The 17283-nt window shown below is 41.9% G+C and overlaps 1 protein-coding gene across 13 annotated transcripts in view; it reads right to left on the reverse strand.

Moving 5' to 3' along the window:
• The window catches only part of C2H1orf105 (chromosome 2 C1orf105 homolog), a 62684-nt gene that overhangs the window by 13500 nt on the left and 31901 nt on the right, over positions 1-17283 (reverse strand). For 11 of the 13 annotated variants that reach the window (XM_072648624.1, XM_072648626.1, XM_072648625.1 and 8 more), the window contains 4 exons: positions 16489-16576; positions 8479-8598; positions 6904-7016; positions 2651-2709 (listed from right to left, as the gene is read on the reverse strand). In XM_072648624.1, coding sequence (XP_072504725.1) covers positions 2651-2709; positions 6904-7016; positions 8479-8598; positions 16489-16576 — 380 coding nt within the window. The remainder of the gene's footprint in view (positions 1-2650; positions 2710-6903; positions 7017-8478; positions 8599-16488; positions 16577-17283) is intronic. The other 2 variants (XM_072648622.1, XM_072648620.1) reach the window with 1 other exon arrangement.

Consider the following 17283-nt stretch of genomic DNA (forward strand, 5'->3'; position numbering starts at 1 on the left):
ATTGTCTGACCTGTAGCAGAAACAGTAATGTGCCTGAGATGGGAATGTGCCAATATTCAGCTGCTGGTAAAGACTGCAGGGAATGAGAGATCATTTCAAGACTGATACTAAATTTCAGACACAGAAAGATGCTGGAGGTCATACAGGCAGTTAGTGGTAAAGGCAAGATTTGAACCCACATCTTCTGTCTCCAAATTCAGGACCCTTCCCAATGCTGCCCCTCCCTCCAACTAGGATTGATGTGCACTGAGGCTATGTACACCTTTATTCAGTCCTAGGTCTGGTAACTGATGAGCAAGTTTCAGAGGCTAATGAATTGATTAAAGTCTTCTGATTACTTTGGCCAACTCAACCTTTCATATCCAACTTGTAGACTCTTCCCCATGAGGCCCATCCTTGTTTTGATCCTTCCCTAGGCTTCCCCTGCATTTTCTCCTTTCTTATTGTAAACATAGGCTATTCTGAATGCTGAAAGGATGTTTATGGCACACTCCATGGGTTGGCTCCAATCATACTTAGCACTAGTATATTCACAGTCTTCGTTCTTAAAACACCCTTGATCACTGTCCTTTCACTAGAGTAAGATCTGGCTCTGGCCTTTAAACCCACATGCTTTGGACCAGATCCATCTACACAAAGCTAAGAAATGGGGCTCTCTTTCTTTTTTTTAAACTGATGCCTACAGGTAGTTAATGATCACCATGAGGACAAATAATGAGAAGATTTAAGAGTTAAGTTAAATTTGGATTGTCTGTCAGTCTGGGCAGCTCCCAAATACTTGTTCAACACCATGCAAAGGGCTGGCTCTTCTTCTTGGTATAGTGGGTATAGGATGAGGGAGGTGGATTCAGGATGTTACATATTCAAATCTAGGTTCTGATCTCTACTACTAGGTGACCATGGGCACAACCTACTGACCTCTCTGAGTTTTGCCTTGTTCGTTTATAAAACGAGGATAAGAAAAATGCCTATAGTACATACTCACAGGGATATTATGAGGCTCAAATGAGGTAATACATGCAAAGCATTTGACAAATCTTAGAATGCTTTAATGAGGGGCAGATATGCATAATGGATAGAAAGCCAATCTTGGAATCAGAATTATTTGTGTTCAAGTCAGATCTTGAACACACACTAGCTGTGTAGCTCTAGTCAAATCATTTAATCTCCTGGTACCCCCAGGCAACTCGCTAAAATGACTAATTATATATGAGTTCCTGATCTATATAGGCAGAGAGAGTTTTTATACTAGGATTTCTTTGTGCCAATGAAAAAACACAAGTTAAAACCAAAAGAACTCCCCCTCACTAAAAAATCCCAGTCCTCAAAATAGCACACTACATTGTCAGTTGGCATTATTTCACCACTTTTGCTTCATTCTTTTGCATAAGGCAAGAACCTGACTTACCCCAAAATATTTGACCAAGAGTAAAATGATGCCTGAAGCTATAGGGAGATCTTACTTTTCTATTAACAATGCCAGTCAGAACAAGCAAATATCTGGGAATGGACTGGCAGAGGGAAGAGAAGGGGATGTCCATTGGTGCAGCTGCTCCTTACTCCCTCTGCAACTTTGGGTAACTCACCTCACTTTTCTAGGTCTCAGTTTCCTGGGCTAGAAAATGAATGGTTGGATTAAACTATATCTAAAGTCCTTTCCAGCATTAAATCCTTTGATCCAAGGAGACTAAGTGTTACCTAGGTCCCAAAGAGCATGGAGGTCAGTGTCAAAGTACTAAGCCTACCTAGCAACTCTAGAGGGTCTTCTGCTTTAAGTCTTCCCCAAGGAAGTTTCACCCCAGGAAGAAGCAGTAGGCTCTCCTATGGTGCTAGAACTCTCCCCGGTGAGCTGTTGGGGCTCAGCTATGTTGGAGAGCTCCTAAAAGTTGAAATCCCAATTTATATGGGAGAGACCAAAGGCAGTGTGATGTAACTGCCCTTGGAGTGAGGAAAACCTAGATTCAAATCTCACTTCTCCTTTATGACCCTAGCCAACTCTTGAAAACTGAAAAGTCACAGAGCAGGCCAGTCTACATGGGTAGAAGAAGTTTTCACAAGGAACCCCCTACACTAATGAAATTATAGGTCCAGTGAGGGGGAAATGGGTGGGATACAACCACATGCAATGGCTTGAAGGGCCTAGATACAATGGGATGATCCTTAAAAAATCTAGATGGCCCACAAGTAGGAAACAGAGTAGTAGGCTGGTCAAGAAAAGGGATAAATGGTAGAACACAAGGAGATTAGCCAAATGGCATAAGTGCTAAGACCTGTACTCAGGATGATCTGAGTAGAATCTTGCTATAGATACTTACTAGTTGTGCAACCTTGGGTAAATCACTTAAACTCATCCTGTCTTAGTTTCTTCATCTATAACATGAGGATAATAATAGTGCTTGATTGGAGGTTGTTGTGAAAATAAAGTGAGGTGATGTATGTAAAGTGCTTCATAAACCTTACAGTACTATATAAATGTTAGTGATTATAGTTATTGTTATGATGACAAGGGTGATGATTATTCTGTTGAGGAGGAGGGTTGGTAATGGTGGGGAGTCTTATCCAAAAATTTAACAAACATGTTTGAGAATTCCCAATTTTACGTTGTGGGTGGTGTTTCTTACGCCAGGAGGGTTCCCAAAAGATATCCAACCTGCATCGATGTCCTCATTGATAGTGGTTACAGGAGACTTGTGTTTTGTGGTTGTCGACCTGATTGGAAGAGGCAATGGAGTATATTAGTTAGGCTTCTTGGCCCCGGAAGAAGGGAAGGCAAGAAACAGCCCAGTGGCTGGTCCTCACACACTTAAGGACACAAGTTGCTAGAGAATCCTAACAATGTCCTGATTTTTCTTTCCACAAATATAACCCTCAAATCAATCTTGCCTCCACAAATTTCCCAGCTCATCTAAACGCTTTCAGCTGGACACTCTGAAAACTAACACTCCACATGCCTCATTGGGCAAGGTATTATTTCCAGGATGAAAATTTGAATGTGTCTATACTGACACTTCCCAAGTGTTGTATAAAGGTGGCATATTTCCATTGACTCAGAGGATATGATCACTGGAGTGAGGGAGTTGGATTCAAGATTTCACATGTTCAAATCCTGGTTCTGACATTTACTATATGTGACCATATGTGGCACTTTACAAATATGATCCTCACAACAGCTTTGTAAGGTGGATGTTATTATTATCCCCATTATATGGAAGAAAAACCTGAGACTGAGAGTAGCTGAATGACTTGCTTAAAGCTACATAGTTAATAAGTTTTTGAAATAGGATTTGAATTCAGCATTCTATCCATTGTACCTCCTAGCTGATTTCATATATAAGATCTCATCTGATTCTCATAATAACCCTGGGAGGTAGGTGTTATTATTACCCTGATTTTACAAGTGAAAAAGCTAAGGCTCGGAGAGATTAAATGATTTTCCCAGGGTCACACAACTAGTAACATGGGGCATTCTGTATCTATATTCCTTACTCTATCCAGTGCTAATATATTAGCCAATGGAAACATTCCACCTTCGACATATCATGTAGCAAACCAACTAATCTAACTCTATACCACCTAAATACAAGCATTTGTTAATGTATGTAAGCCTACTGTATGCCAGGCACTATGCTACCTTACCGAGATGTTATGGTGCTCAAATGAGAATTATGTATATACATATATATGTATACATATGTATATACATATATATACACAAACATATAATACACATATACATATATGTATTATGTATGTATATAGCACTGGCCCAATTCCCTCATTCTGCAGAGACCTAGAGCAGTGAAATGATATATCCAAGGTCACACCGGAAGTAAACAATAGACTTGGACTGTGAATTCAGGTCTTCTAACCCCCCAAATCCAGAACTCTTTCCCTGTGGCACAAGTTTTTGGTTGTACATTCGTTAGTTGGTCACATTATCTCAGTGGGAACAACTTTGAAAGGGGGTGGGGAAGAGAAAAAAATTTAAGTGCCTATTATGTGCAAGGTACTAATCTAGATGTTTTACAAATCATTTGATCCTTACAACAGCCCTGGGACGAAAGTGTTGCTATTATTCTCATTTCATAGTTGAGGAAACTGAGGCAAAGAGAAGTTAAGTGACCTATCCAGGGTCACACAGCTAGCAAGTGTCTGAAGGAGGAATTTGAACTCAAGTTTTCCTTTCTCCAGGCCCAGGTGTTCTATCTACTGTGCCACCAGCTGCCAAGGAAATCTGAAGCACTGCTCCCAACACCCCTTGGCTTCTGGTTCCGAACATGGAATTTGGTTACTTCCAGGTTATCAAAGGTATCAGGATGCCTCATTGCTCTGTTATACTAGAAGAGAGAGTTAAGAAGGCCAACTTATCTTCTCACATAATATTCCTACTTATGAGAAGAAAGCAGCAAAATTTTAAGTGTCTTTTTGTCTTATGGTATGAATTGGGCTTTTAAGTTTGGTTCTCTTTTGGGGAGGGTCTCTTTCACCCTTGGGCCTAGTTTATTCACCTTTGGGTCTTACTTAAGTGGGTTATTATTTTTTAAAGTACACAATAAAATATTTAAAGCAGCCCTTTTTTGTGGTACCAAGGAACTGGAAATGAAGTAGATGCCCATCGATTGGTAGATAAACAAATTGTAATACATGAATGCAATGGAATATTCCTGTGCCATAAAGAATTATGAAAACAATGACTGGAGAGGGGCGTGGGGAAGACTTAGATGAAATGATGCAAAGTTAAGCAAGCAGATCCAGGGAAAAACATATACATAATGACCACAACAATGGAAAAATAAGAACAAAATAAATAAAGATGAATTCTGTGGAATTGTAACAGTCCAGTCTGTCCTGAGCAAAGAGAGAGGAGAAGGCATCGCCCTCGGCTTCGTGGAGATAGCGACACATAACATCAGAGTTTTTCATTATCTTGATTAGTTTTGCTGAGCCCCCTCCCCCTTTCCTTTTTTATTATTTGTTCCAAGGGATAGCTGTCTGTGAGGCAGGCTTCTTAGGAGGAAAGATACATGGGGATATGAGGGCGACATAAAAAACAACACATAGCGACAAAATTTCTTTTTAAAAGTCCATGACAATTGAATTGAATGCTGTGAAACTGTAGTGAAGCTTGATCCCAAAGAAGATGTGAGAAAGCACCCTCCTTCCCACCTTCTTACTGGATATGGGAGACTACGGGTGTGGAATATTGCCTGTGATTTTCAGGTCTTTTCGAAGAATAGTTTGTTTTGCTGAACTCCCCCCCCCCTCCCCTCCCTTTTCTTTTGTTCTATAATATAAAGGATTGGTCTTTGGGAGGAATTTGGGAAAAGAGGGGGATACATTAGGAAACCTAGGTGATATAAAAACAAAGAATATAATTAAATGTATTTTTAAAAAATACATAACAGATCCTACACTTAAGTCTGAGACATAATAAAACACAGTAAAGCCTCGATGAACTGAAATTCAATTAACCAGAACTTTGAGTTACCTGGGATTTTTATTGTATTAAATTAAATTCAATAGACATTTATTAAACAAATACTGGATGAATAGCACTATTATAGGTCAAGGGGGAAGGGATACAAAGGTTAAATATCTTTCCTGGCTTCATGGAGCTTACTCATTATATTTCTCATAGAGTACAATAAAGGGATATAAAAGATAGCCATATAATAATTATAATAAAGATATCTCACATTTCTATATTGTCTTAAGGTTTACAAAACACTTTTCTCAAACAGCCCAGTAAGGCTGATGTTGCAATTATTACAACCACCCCCATTTGACCGAATCTCGAAGCAGGGAACTGACTGCCTCACCCAGCTGGCCCTTGTGGGAGGCAGGGTCTCCCGGTTTCCTTCAAGAGTCAGCTCAAACACAATCTGCAAGAGACCTTTCTTCTCAACCTCCACCCCAAGCTTCTAGTGCTTTCCCCTTTAAAGCGCATGTATCTTTTATGTACATGCACATATACATTGTTTCCTGTATTAGAATTTGATCTCCAAGAAGGCTTTTTATTCCCCCTCTTTTTTTGTAGGCTCACGGGTTAGTGCAGTGCCTGGTACCTAGCAATCACTCAAATTCTTGACAATTGATTGAAAGTGGACTAAGGTTTTAAAACTACTTTCAGCAACAGGGTTGAAAGAGAGAATTGGGACCGGTTAATTCTCGATTAACCAAGCAGCCTAGCCCTTCCCCATCCTTTCGGTAAAGTTGATTCTCTCAGCTCTCATATCAGTATCTGATTTCCAGCTTATCAACTTGAGGAATTGCCTGGACTGATGCAATACTGCAAGAACAACGTATACCATAGTTACAACATCATAGAGAAAAACAAGTTCAAAAGACTTTAGAACTGTGATCATTACAAGGATAAGCTGAGTCCAAAAGGATGAAGACGAAACAGGCCACTCAGCAACTGACAGGCAAGTAAGGAATGGAATAAAAGGATGACATTGCTGTCCATTTTTAGAAATGGGTCAATATGGGAATTTGTTTTGCTTGACCATGGCTATTTGCTTGAGGATTTTTTTTTTAATTGCTCAATGGAAGGTAGTGGATTAATTTAAATATACTTGAAAAACAATGACTATATTTTAGTATGAGAATTGTCTGGTTAAGGGGCAGTGGTGGTGGGTGCTGAGAGATTGTGTCTTCCCCAAGGTGATACAGCCATATATATATATATATATATATATACATATATATATCAAAGGAGGTGACTGAACTCAGGTCCTTTATAACTCTGAGTAAGGGTCTCCATCTGCTATGGCAAAATGCCTCCTCTAAGTATTTTGATTCATCAAAATTTTCCTGCACTTCCTAATCTTCCAATTCCATGACTACTCTTTCTTCCCACAATGTTACCAGAACTAATCGTCCCATTATAAGCCTTCAACTTACTTTTCACTCATAAAATCCATGAGGGGAAGTTGTAGGTGCTTTGGGGCATCCAGAATCACCATTTTTTTGGTTGGTTTTATGAAATGGGGGAGGCCTTGATATCTTGAGTCCTGCTGACGAAAGCAATTATAATATTAGGTAAAGCAACACTATAGCAACCCTGAGCTGCGCATTCCACTCCAATTACTTCCACATATGATCTGAATAATCAGAATCATCTAGAAGCCTTTCAGACTTCCTCAATCTGTAGAGTCCCAGAGGCCTGCACTCCATGTGACCAGGCTTTGAAGTTCAAAGCTTCTGAGTGTTATTAACCAATTGATCCAAAGGGACACAAGTTGTGTCCAGCACTCACTACCAACCATGGATGGGGATTAAATAAAGAAGGTCCAAGAGGCAACATTTAGTTCACAGAACAGAATGTTTTAGAAGTCTACGGTTTTGAAAGGTTAAGATTTGTCCTAAGTTGTGCAATTTGTTGGTAGAAGATCCAGGCTTGGAACCCAGGTCTTTTGACTCTCAACCCAAGCTCTTTTCCTTAGACTAAGCTGGAATAGGTGTGTGAGTTTGATGAGTGCGATGTGTGTTGACCAATGGGCAGACACACAAACACACAAATAATCAGTGAATACAAGGATAGCTGCTCCATCAGCTGGAAACTCACCTTTAGGAAACTCTCAGGAGAGGGTTATGCCTCCATCTACTAGAATTGCTGAAAAAAGTCCTTGATGGGTGGTTATGACCAAAGGGCTGAACATCACTACATCAGGCAAAACAGAATGTGTCTAGCACAAGATTTGTAAGTCAGGTCTTTCTATTCCTTGAGGTTCTCCAAGGCTCTGAGAGGCATTCTGACTTGTGTACTAGGAAGGACTAAGGGTCTCAGGACTTTTATTACTGGATCTCCTCCTTGGATCAACTTAAGAAGGGGAAATGAGAGTCTGAATTAGAAGAGACTGTTTAAATAACAACTCAGTGTGGTCCGTTCTGACCAACCATAGGTGCTTTCAAGAGGCAGGAAAGGAAATCTTGAGAAAGCAAACGCCTGCTTATATCCCAAGGCTGGATGTTGGGGGATGACATACTGAAAGCAGAAACACATCATGTCAGGGAGAAGTCCAGAAGAACTTCCAATCTTAACATCACACAGGGCCTGTTAACTTCTAAGACTGAGTATTACAGGACAGGGACTGGTTGTATTTCATTGGCATAGGGAAACCCAAATGTAGAAAATCCTTCTATCAGTTCAGGTTTGTACTTTCTTTGAAATTTATCATCTGAGAAAATTGCCCAATATCATACAGTTACTATGTGTCAGAGGCAGGACTTCCTGCTTTGGAGATAGATTCTCTACCACTAAGCCACAGGAACATGGCCTTTTATTGGTGGCCTCATTTTAAATTCCAGGACCGTAGATAACATTTTGCAAAGCTCCCCTGCCTTCCCTTTTCTCTCTGCCCTGAGAGACCCTGGCCATAAACTCCATGAAACTCCCTCAGCTTATGGGCACCCAAATACAGCAGGTACTTACTTATGTTGTAGTGAGATGAATACATCTTGCTTTTCATCCCTTACCTTTTCTTTGAGGGCCAGTCTCTCAGCTTTCATTCTCATGCAGTCTGGGCAGAGGGGGTATTGGTCAATGACAGGAAGATCGAGGACAGGCTCGCTTTCACTCAGATATCCTTGTGCTGCCTACAGGATGAAAAAGACCAGCAGTTGGGGAGGAGGGCAAGGTATGAAGAAAGAAGGTTGGGTGGGTGGGTAGAGTAATAGAAAAGGACAGAGATAAGCAGGTAGGTCATAGGATCCTAGATAAAGAGTTGGAGGAGATCTTAGAAGCCAACTGGTCCAACCCTCTCATTTCATAGAGGTAACTTTAGGCCAGAGGTCACATCCATGGTCACATAGCTCCTGGCTCCATTGGAACACACTAGATAATTGTCATCATTCTCACATATGTGGACCCTTTGGTCCTCAGTTTCCCTCTGAAATGGAATGTTGATGAGACATGCCTAAACAAACAAATAAGCAAATAAATAAGTGAATGAATGAACAAATAGGTCAACAGCAGAACAAATTGCTCCCTAGCTGAAAGGTTACTTAACTCTTGTTGGTGTATACATATCCCTTCTTGAACTTTTTACCACTCTAACCTGCACCACACATACTAATTCTGATCCCTTCCCCTTCTCCCAGAACCAAAAGACCAGCCCACCTTTGGTCTATTCCCTGTTCCCTGAGGATTATCCTAAAGGTCGTAGGGTTTAGAACTATAATGAGGAGGTCTTAGAGATTTTATTTTAACCCATTTGATTTTAGAGGAAATAGACCTAAAGAACGGAAAAGTGATGCCCAAGACCACAAAAGTAGATTCTTTTCACCCCAGGTCCTCAAACTAAATCTACTACTCTTGCCACTACAGAGAGTTGGGGCAGAGGTAGGATGGGTGGGGTACAAAGCTCCAGGTTTGGTTTCCCTTTCAGGAAATATGGTGCCCAAAGCCGGTTGGAATGCCTTCTGTTGAGAGGAATGAAAGCCCTGGAATAGGATCATCTCCCTATCAGGAAGTAGGATGCTTTCTGTGTTTTCCTGCCTCACCTTAAATACTGAAGGCACAGATTCCTAGGAGGCTGAAAAGCTTAAATTTGAAGAGAAGAGGAAGGGCAAGTATTTTAACTGCTCAAAGCTTGGCTGAAAAGGCAGTCAAAATTGCTAATCAGAAACAGGTCTGAAAAGTCCATTCCTGATGTTTGTTATCTCTAATATATCCTGTATATGTCTTGTAGTACATAATTTTTTACCTATTGTCTCCCCCATTAGAATGTAAGTTCCTTGGGGACAGTAACTGGTTGTTTTTTTTGCCTTTCTTTGTATACCCAGTGCTTAGCAAAGTGCCTGGCACACAGTAGGAATTTACTAAACGCTTGCTGACTGACAGTTTCTTCTTGATTGCATTGATTTGCCTCATTATCTCCTTCATTCACACTATGGAGTGGGTAATCTGTTTGGGATCTGTGCACATTAGGATCACATAAAGCTGAAAGGGGTCTTAGAGACCATCTAGACCAAGGAGGTTCCACGGTTTGCTTAAAGTCACACAGAATGTGAGGGTGACAGGTAAGAGCTTGAAATCTCTGCCTTCAAATATAGCTATTTTCTCACTGCACCGTGATGCTGTGGATAGCAGATGGAATAAATAATAATTATAGAACTGAAATGACGAAATAGCTTAGAATCCACTTTATTTAATTATCACAGCATTCCTGCCTTTACTGCTCTTTCAGGTTGGTGAGTTTGTTCCTGAAGGAAGGACTCCTCTTACTCCAACCAAGTGAGATAAAGCTTTCTTTCTGGAAAGTTAGAGGTAGGCAGGGCAAGCATGTTTCATCACTAGTGCTTAGGAATCATGGTTAATTATTTCATTGATCAGAGTTCTTGAGTTTTTCAGAATGGTTAGTTTTTTTCCCTACCGATGCTATAGTAGAAATGGTTCTCCCGATTCTGCTCACTTCACTCTGTAAGAATTCCCAAATATCTCTGAACCTATCTCTTCATTTTTTATAGAACAATAGCATTCTGTTCCTTTTCATATGCCATAATTCATTTGGCCGTTGCCCAGCTGATGGGCACCCCCTTCATTGCCACCACAAAAAGAGATGCTATAAATATTTTTGTACGTACAGGACATTTTCTTCAATCTTTGATCTCTTTAAATAGTTAATGCCTTTTAAGCCAGTGATAGCAAACAATACTTTTAAGAGAGAAGTTCTCTCTCTCTCTCTCTCTCTCTCTCTCTCTCTCTCTCTCTCTCTCTCTCCCTCTCCCTCTCCCTCTCCCTCTCTCCCTCTCCCTCTCCCTCTCCCTCTCTCTCTCTCTCTCCCTCTCCCTCTCCCTCTCTCTCTGTCTCTCTGTCTCTCTCTGTCTCTGTCTCTCTCTGTCTCTGTCTCTCCCTCTCTCTCTGTCTCTCTCTCTGTCTCTCTGTCTCTGTCTCTCTCTCTGTCTCTCTGTCTCTCTCTCTCTCTCTCTCTCTCTCTCTCTCTCTCTCTCTCTCTCTCTCTCTCTCTCTCTCTCTCCTACATTATCTCCCCAAGCTTATTGTCCACCTGAAATCTTGCCTCAGAAAGCAGCAAACCTGGACTGATTTATAGGCGGGGTGGGGGTCAGGAGGAGGTAGAGATATTTCGCATTTCCTGTGAGGTGCTTGTAAGTGAGTCACTCAATGATGGGGCAGCTTCATATGCTCGGTCCAAGCTCACTCTTGCAATGAGTCTTCCCCCTTGTTCATGCAAATTGGTTGGGAACCTATCTTGACAGGACTTTGTGTCCTTCAATGTGGGATGGGAAGCTGGGGAGTGCTCTGCTTCTCCCTGGAATGAAGGCTTCTTTCTTCTCCTACCACCTCTTGTGGGGCACGGATAGAGCGCTAGTGCAGGAGTCAGGAGGACATGAGTTCAAATCTCACCTCAGACATTTGACACTCACTAGCTGTGTGACCTTGGGCAAGTCACTTAACCCCAATTGCCTTGTCCTGGGTCATCTCCAGTCATCCTGATGAATATCTGGTCACTGGATTCAGATGGCTCTGGAGGAGAAGTGAGGCTGGTGACCTGCACAGCCCTCCCTCACTCAAAACAAAGTCAAGTGCAAGTCATGCCATTACTTCTCTGATAGAATGGTCTTCTTTGGCAATGAAGGACAAAGACACATACCATCTCTTGTTATTTTTCTTTAATGTAGAATCATTAGCTGGGGGCAGGTCTGGACCAATAAACTGTTGTAATGATTAGAGGCACAGGGATCTTGTCCTTTTGAATCAAAGAGCCAGAGCCAAGAGTTGGTAGGAACCTCACTCCTCAAGCAGCAGCTGCAAGAGTGAGAAGAACCTGCTTGTCTGTCCTTTAGATGTATCCCACATCACTGAGTAAAGCAGAGGATCAATAGCCTGCTCTTCAGGTTCCACGTCTTCACATCCAAAGTCTAACAAGGTTGCCAAAACCTGGGATGACAGTGTTACCAAAGACTCTTTAAATGAAAGGGACATTTATTCTAAAGATAGAGGACCTAGGCTCAAATCCTACCTATGATGCTTACAACCTGTGTGACCTTGGGCAAGTCACTCAGCTTCAGTTTCTTCATCTGTAAAATGAGAAGCTCAGACAAGAAGATTAGATAGCCTCTGGAGGCCAGTTCCAGATTCTTGATTCTCTAAGAATGTACTCACACTTGTTTGCATAACAGAAACTGAAACTGAAGACAATAGTCCCACTTCCACTCTGTTCTGTTTTACCACACACAACAGCACCTCGTAAATGGTCTTCTGCAGCTGAAAAATTTATAATCCTGCAACCAACTGTAGTGAAGATCTTCAGGCTTGGTGAGACAGGTCCTTGAACAAATAACATAGAATCCATCCCTGGGCCTGGATGTGAATACTCTCCAGAGTGGTAGGAACTGCCAGAGGCTCTGTTTGGCTTGCCCAGCCTTTGAGAAGCCAACTTCACCCTTCTACCGCCATGTAGCTTGGAGGGAAAGAAATATATATATATATGCTCGGTACTGGTCTGGTTATGTCTCTGAGTGACCTCTCTGAGCCCTGCTTATTTATTTGTGACCATTAAAAGAGCGATGAATCAATTAACAGGTAAAAGGTACCATATAATAGCTAACAATTACATGGGACTTGGGATTTCCAAAGCACTTTACATATATTTAAAATATTTTATTGATTTATTTTGTTTTTACATGGTTTAGATTTTCCCCTGTATTCCTCCTTCTGAGCTCTCTGAGAGACATCGTTGAAAACAAAGTGTTCTTTAAAAAGAAAAGAAGAAAATGTTTTGAATGCATTATTTCATTTGATCCTCAAAACAACCCAGTGAGAGCAAAAGCTTTCCATGGCACGTGTTTGCAGCAATATGGTGCAGCAGATGCTATTGTGCAACATAGCAATAATATTTTCCTTGTTTGTTGATTTTCATATTTGTCCATTGGATGGCCTTTTCTTGACCTGTTCCATTCTTCCTACTATCCTTCCATCTCAGTTCCCTTCAGGTCACCCTTGATCTGCTGGCTATGACCCCACCCCCTGGAAAAATAACCCTTACCCAAGGCTCTGAGATAAGAGCTTCCACCAGGTCCCTCACTTAGCAAGGCAGATGAGAGTGGCAACCAGAAATTCTGCAGATTAGTCTGAGATGCCAAAGGGAGCCAGGTCAGTATGCCAGTTAGGTGACAACTTCTTAAGTGCTTACTCTGTGTCAGGCACTATGCTGGTGGTAGGACCTTCACATCTGTCTCCTAGCCCACAATCCAGGGCTGAGTTTCCAGTTTATTGTGGTAATGCTACCAGCTGCCTTGGCAAGTCCTAGTGAGATGAGGGTGGAGGGGGAAAAAAGGAACCACAAAAACAAACAAACAAAAAAAGAACCCAGTAGTGAGAGGGCATCTCACTCAGTTGAGACAAACCACAATATCTTTCCTTAAAGAAAAACCAGCAGAGATTTTGCTTGGCTCCCACCTCTCTAATCAGACACTAAAGAGTGCTGGCTCCCCAGCAACCCCCAGGGATTTAGACTTCTCATTCCTGCTGGGTCTTCTTGAGGTACTCCTGCCTACATCCTTCAAGGGCCAACTTTAACTTAACCAGATACCCTGGAGGTGAGGCAGTGGCAGCTGCCATTCCACAGAACCCAGACCATAAGAGATCCAACCGTTCATTGTCAAAGTGAAACTGAGCAGTAGTCTTTTTTATCCTCTTTTATGAAGAACAATGGATCTGTGACTTAGGTAACACTCACAAGCCAAAAAGGTTGATCAGACAGGGCACTGAGTTCCTGAACAGAGCTAGTGGTCAGTGGTGTGTATATCACAAACATGAAAACACTGAGACCCCAGAGGAATGCTCACAGGTTTAGATCTGGAAGGAATCTTCTATGGCATCTAATCCAACCCTCAAATTTTACAGATGAGGGAACCAAGACCCAGAGAAGGTAAAGTAGTTGTCCCAAAGTCACACAAGTATTAAGTGGTACATCCAGCATTTGAACTCACCAGCACTCTTTCCACTAAATCACAAGGCATCTAGCTTCCAGCCATCCATCCTTAAAATGTTTCTTCCCCTGCTGATTTTCTGTTTTGGTTTTACCACAGGACACCTTCTTAGATATTCTTTTATTTCTTGTCCATTGTGTACCCCTCTTTTAAGTTATCAGAGCTGTGGTGAGTGGGATAATTTTCATGTTCGTTACTGGTAGAGTGTGATGCCTGTAATCCCAACTACCAGAGAGGCTGAGGCTGGCAAACATCTCCAACTTGGGAGTCTGAGCTGTGGTGTGCTATACTATACTGATCAGGTATCTACAATAAATCTGGAATCAATATGCTGGACCACAGGAATAGGGGGTCAGTAAATTGCCTAAAGAGGAGTAAATTGGCCCAGGTCAGAAATGGAGCAGCTTGTATTCAGCTCAGTACTGGGACGTGAGTAGCACTGCACTTCCAGACTAAGCTAAACCAACCTTTTAAAAAAGACAGGAGGCCCAGTCTTTAAAAAAAAATATTGCCCATAAAGCCTTACTTAACTTCCCTGAGCACAGCTTTAATTCTTCTGGGACCAGAGAGAATCTAAGTAGTCATAGAGCTGTTCAGTATGTGTCCAGGGTCACAGCTTGCCTAATGCTATCTGTATTCACTTTGTCAGCATTCAAACTACCTAAGAGACCTGCATGGAGATGGGGGACACTTTATGGATGTTTCCCTACATGGTGATGGCCAAGATGTTGTGATGTGGGATCTAGAGGAGCAAAGCTTTCTGAGGTTGTGTCCATAAATGGAGGAAACAAGTTATTGAACATTTTTGGTCACTCAAAGCCACCTTCTCCTTATCTCCTCCTCCCATTCCTCTCCACTCCCAATCAATGATCTAGAGAACTGATTGAAGTCTGAGCAAGAACAGGAATGGGAATTCAGTTTGAGTTTTATTGAGTGGGCAGAGACAGACATGGGTCAGACCTGGGGTGGGATGAAAAAGCTAGTGCAGGTGGTGAAACTAGCCCTAAAAACTGATTATTTGGGATAAATTAGGGACTAGATGGCATGGACCCTGGGTTTAATCCTGACTCAACTATACGAATATCAAAGAAATCCTATCACTGCTCTGTTCCTCAGTCTCCCTACCTGTAAGATATGGCCAGGAATACCTACCTATCCTCACAGAGGATCAATGAGGTAACATCACTGGCATTTTCTGGGTGCCTGCATTACTAAGACTTTTTTCTCTCTTTCTTCCTCAGGGAGGTGAAGAAAATGAAACCACAAAAGCAACATGACTGCCCATTTATCATGTCACAGTAAACAGAGCATCTCCAAGACATTTTATCTTATTTAATCCTCACAGCAACCCTCTGAGGGTAGGCCAGGGCAGGTATTAATCCCTCTCTTACACAGGAGGCCCAGTTAAATTAAGCGACTTGCTTAAGGATTTAAAACTCTGTTCCACCATTTAGTCATTATACGATTCAATTCAATTCAATTAGCACTTATCAACTACCTAGGAATTATGAAAACAAAACAGCCTCTACCTCAAAGAGCTTACATCTTATTTCTCTTGGGGAAGCAATAAGTTGTTGTTCACTTTTTTCAGTCATGCCTGACTCTTCATGACCCCATCTGAGGTTTTCTTGGCAAAGATACTGGAGTGTTTTGCCATTTCCTTCCCCAGCTCATTTTACAGATGAGGAAACTGAGGCAAACAGGGTTAAGTGACTTGCCCAGGGTCACACAGCTAGTGAGTAGGTCTTCCTGACTCTAGGCACTGTATCCACTGTACCACCTAGCTGCTCCAGCAATAAGTACACAGTCTCATTGAGTCTCACTTTTCCTCATCTGTAAAATGGGGATAATATCTGCCTTGCCTAATTCAGGGTTTTGTTAAGAGGATTAAGTGAAACAAAGTATGCAAAACAACTGAAAACAATGGGGTATTATAGAACTAAGGATAAGGCATTATAGCAGCAGGTACTGGTCTGTGAAGGGGCCCAGAATACCAGACTACATAAAGCACATGTATGCATACATGGACAAGAATGCATGAGAGCCACTGCTATTGGCACTCACTTCTCTTACGCTATCTACCTCCATGATGCCAGTTTCTCTGGCTCTGTCTCCTTAGTTCAGGGTGTTTTCCCTTGTTACAATCCGACCTGTGTTCTGTTCTCAGCTCTCTTTCCTCCCAAGCCATCCCTTGACTGGGTTGGGGTAGAGGCAGAAGGCAGGAAGCCATCAAGGCACGTATTTTCTTTGGGAGAAGGTACTGACCTGTCATTTTTTTGTGGGAGGGAGGGCAGGAAGGGAGCTTTTGGAGTCTCCTCTGACTGTGATATCATGGGAATCTGCCCTGCCTACTCCATGGAAGTCATCCAGCTGAGCCTGGGCTGGCCTACATCAGCAGAGTTTCCTCCACCCCCTCCCAGTTTACCTAGGAGCAAGGTGGGTATGGGGAAGACAGAAGGTGAGTGACAAGCTCTGCATCCTGGGAATTCTAAGAACTGCCATTGGGCTCATGTCACTGGAAAACTTGAGTACCTGATGGGAGGCTTCTGGCATTTGAAACAAGCTGGGCAGAGTCAAATCCTTCTTGGTGTCAGCAGCAGTGGGGAGGAAAGTCGGAGACCTGAGTAATCAAGAGCAGAGAAAGTTAACACCCCCTTCCCCCCACCCAAATGCCCTTCTTGCCTGCCTTACATGGAGGTCTAATACAGACTTGTTACTCTCGGATGGAAAGGAAGGGACCGAGAACAGTGATGCTTTGTCCAAATCACCCCAGCCTCTTCCATCCCCACCTTTCTCTCAAGGAGTGGAAAGCTTTCTATGCAGTGGGAATACGATCCTGAAGATAATACTGTCAATAGGCTTTTTTCTTACAAACAAGATAAGAACAAACTTTCATAAAAGTAGATTACTAAGATGAGTGAAATGTTGGCTTTCCACTAGGACTTTGGATGGAAAAGGGCCTCAAAGATTATTTAGTCCAATTCCCTCATTTTGCAGATAAGGATCCTAAGAGAAATAAAATGATTTTTTTGAGGTCAGAGGCTGGTAGCAGAGCTAGGATTCTCAACCAGCTCTTCTGAAGCCAAATACTCTTTTCATGGCAACATGGTGTACTACCGGTGTGTTTCTGTTTTACCAAAGAGAATGTCACCTACAAAAATAATTCCTAGGACAAGCTGTGTATAGGAAAGCATAGCTGAGGTGGCAAAAGTTTCCTACTAGAAGTGTGGTCAGTTATCTCATCTGCAAAATGGGGATAATAACACCTACCTCCCAGGGTTCTTGTGAGGATAAAATGAGATCCTATTTGTAAAACACTTTGCAGAC

Source organism: Notamacropus eugenii, chromosome 2 (assembly GCF_028372415.1).
Source record: "Notamacropus eugenii isolate mMacEug1 chromosome 2, mMacEug1.pri_v2, whole genome shotgun sequence".
NCBI lineage: Eukaryota > Metazoa > Chordata > Mammalia > Diprotodontia > Macropodidae > Notamacropus > Notamacropus eugenii.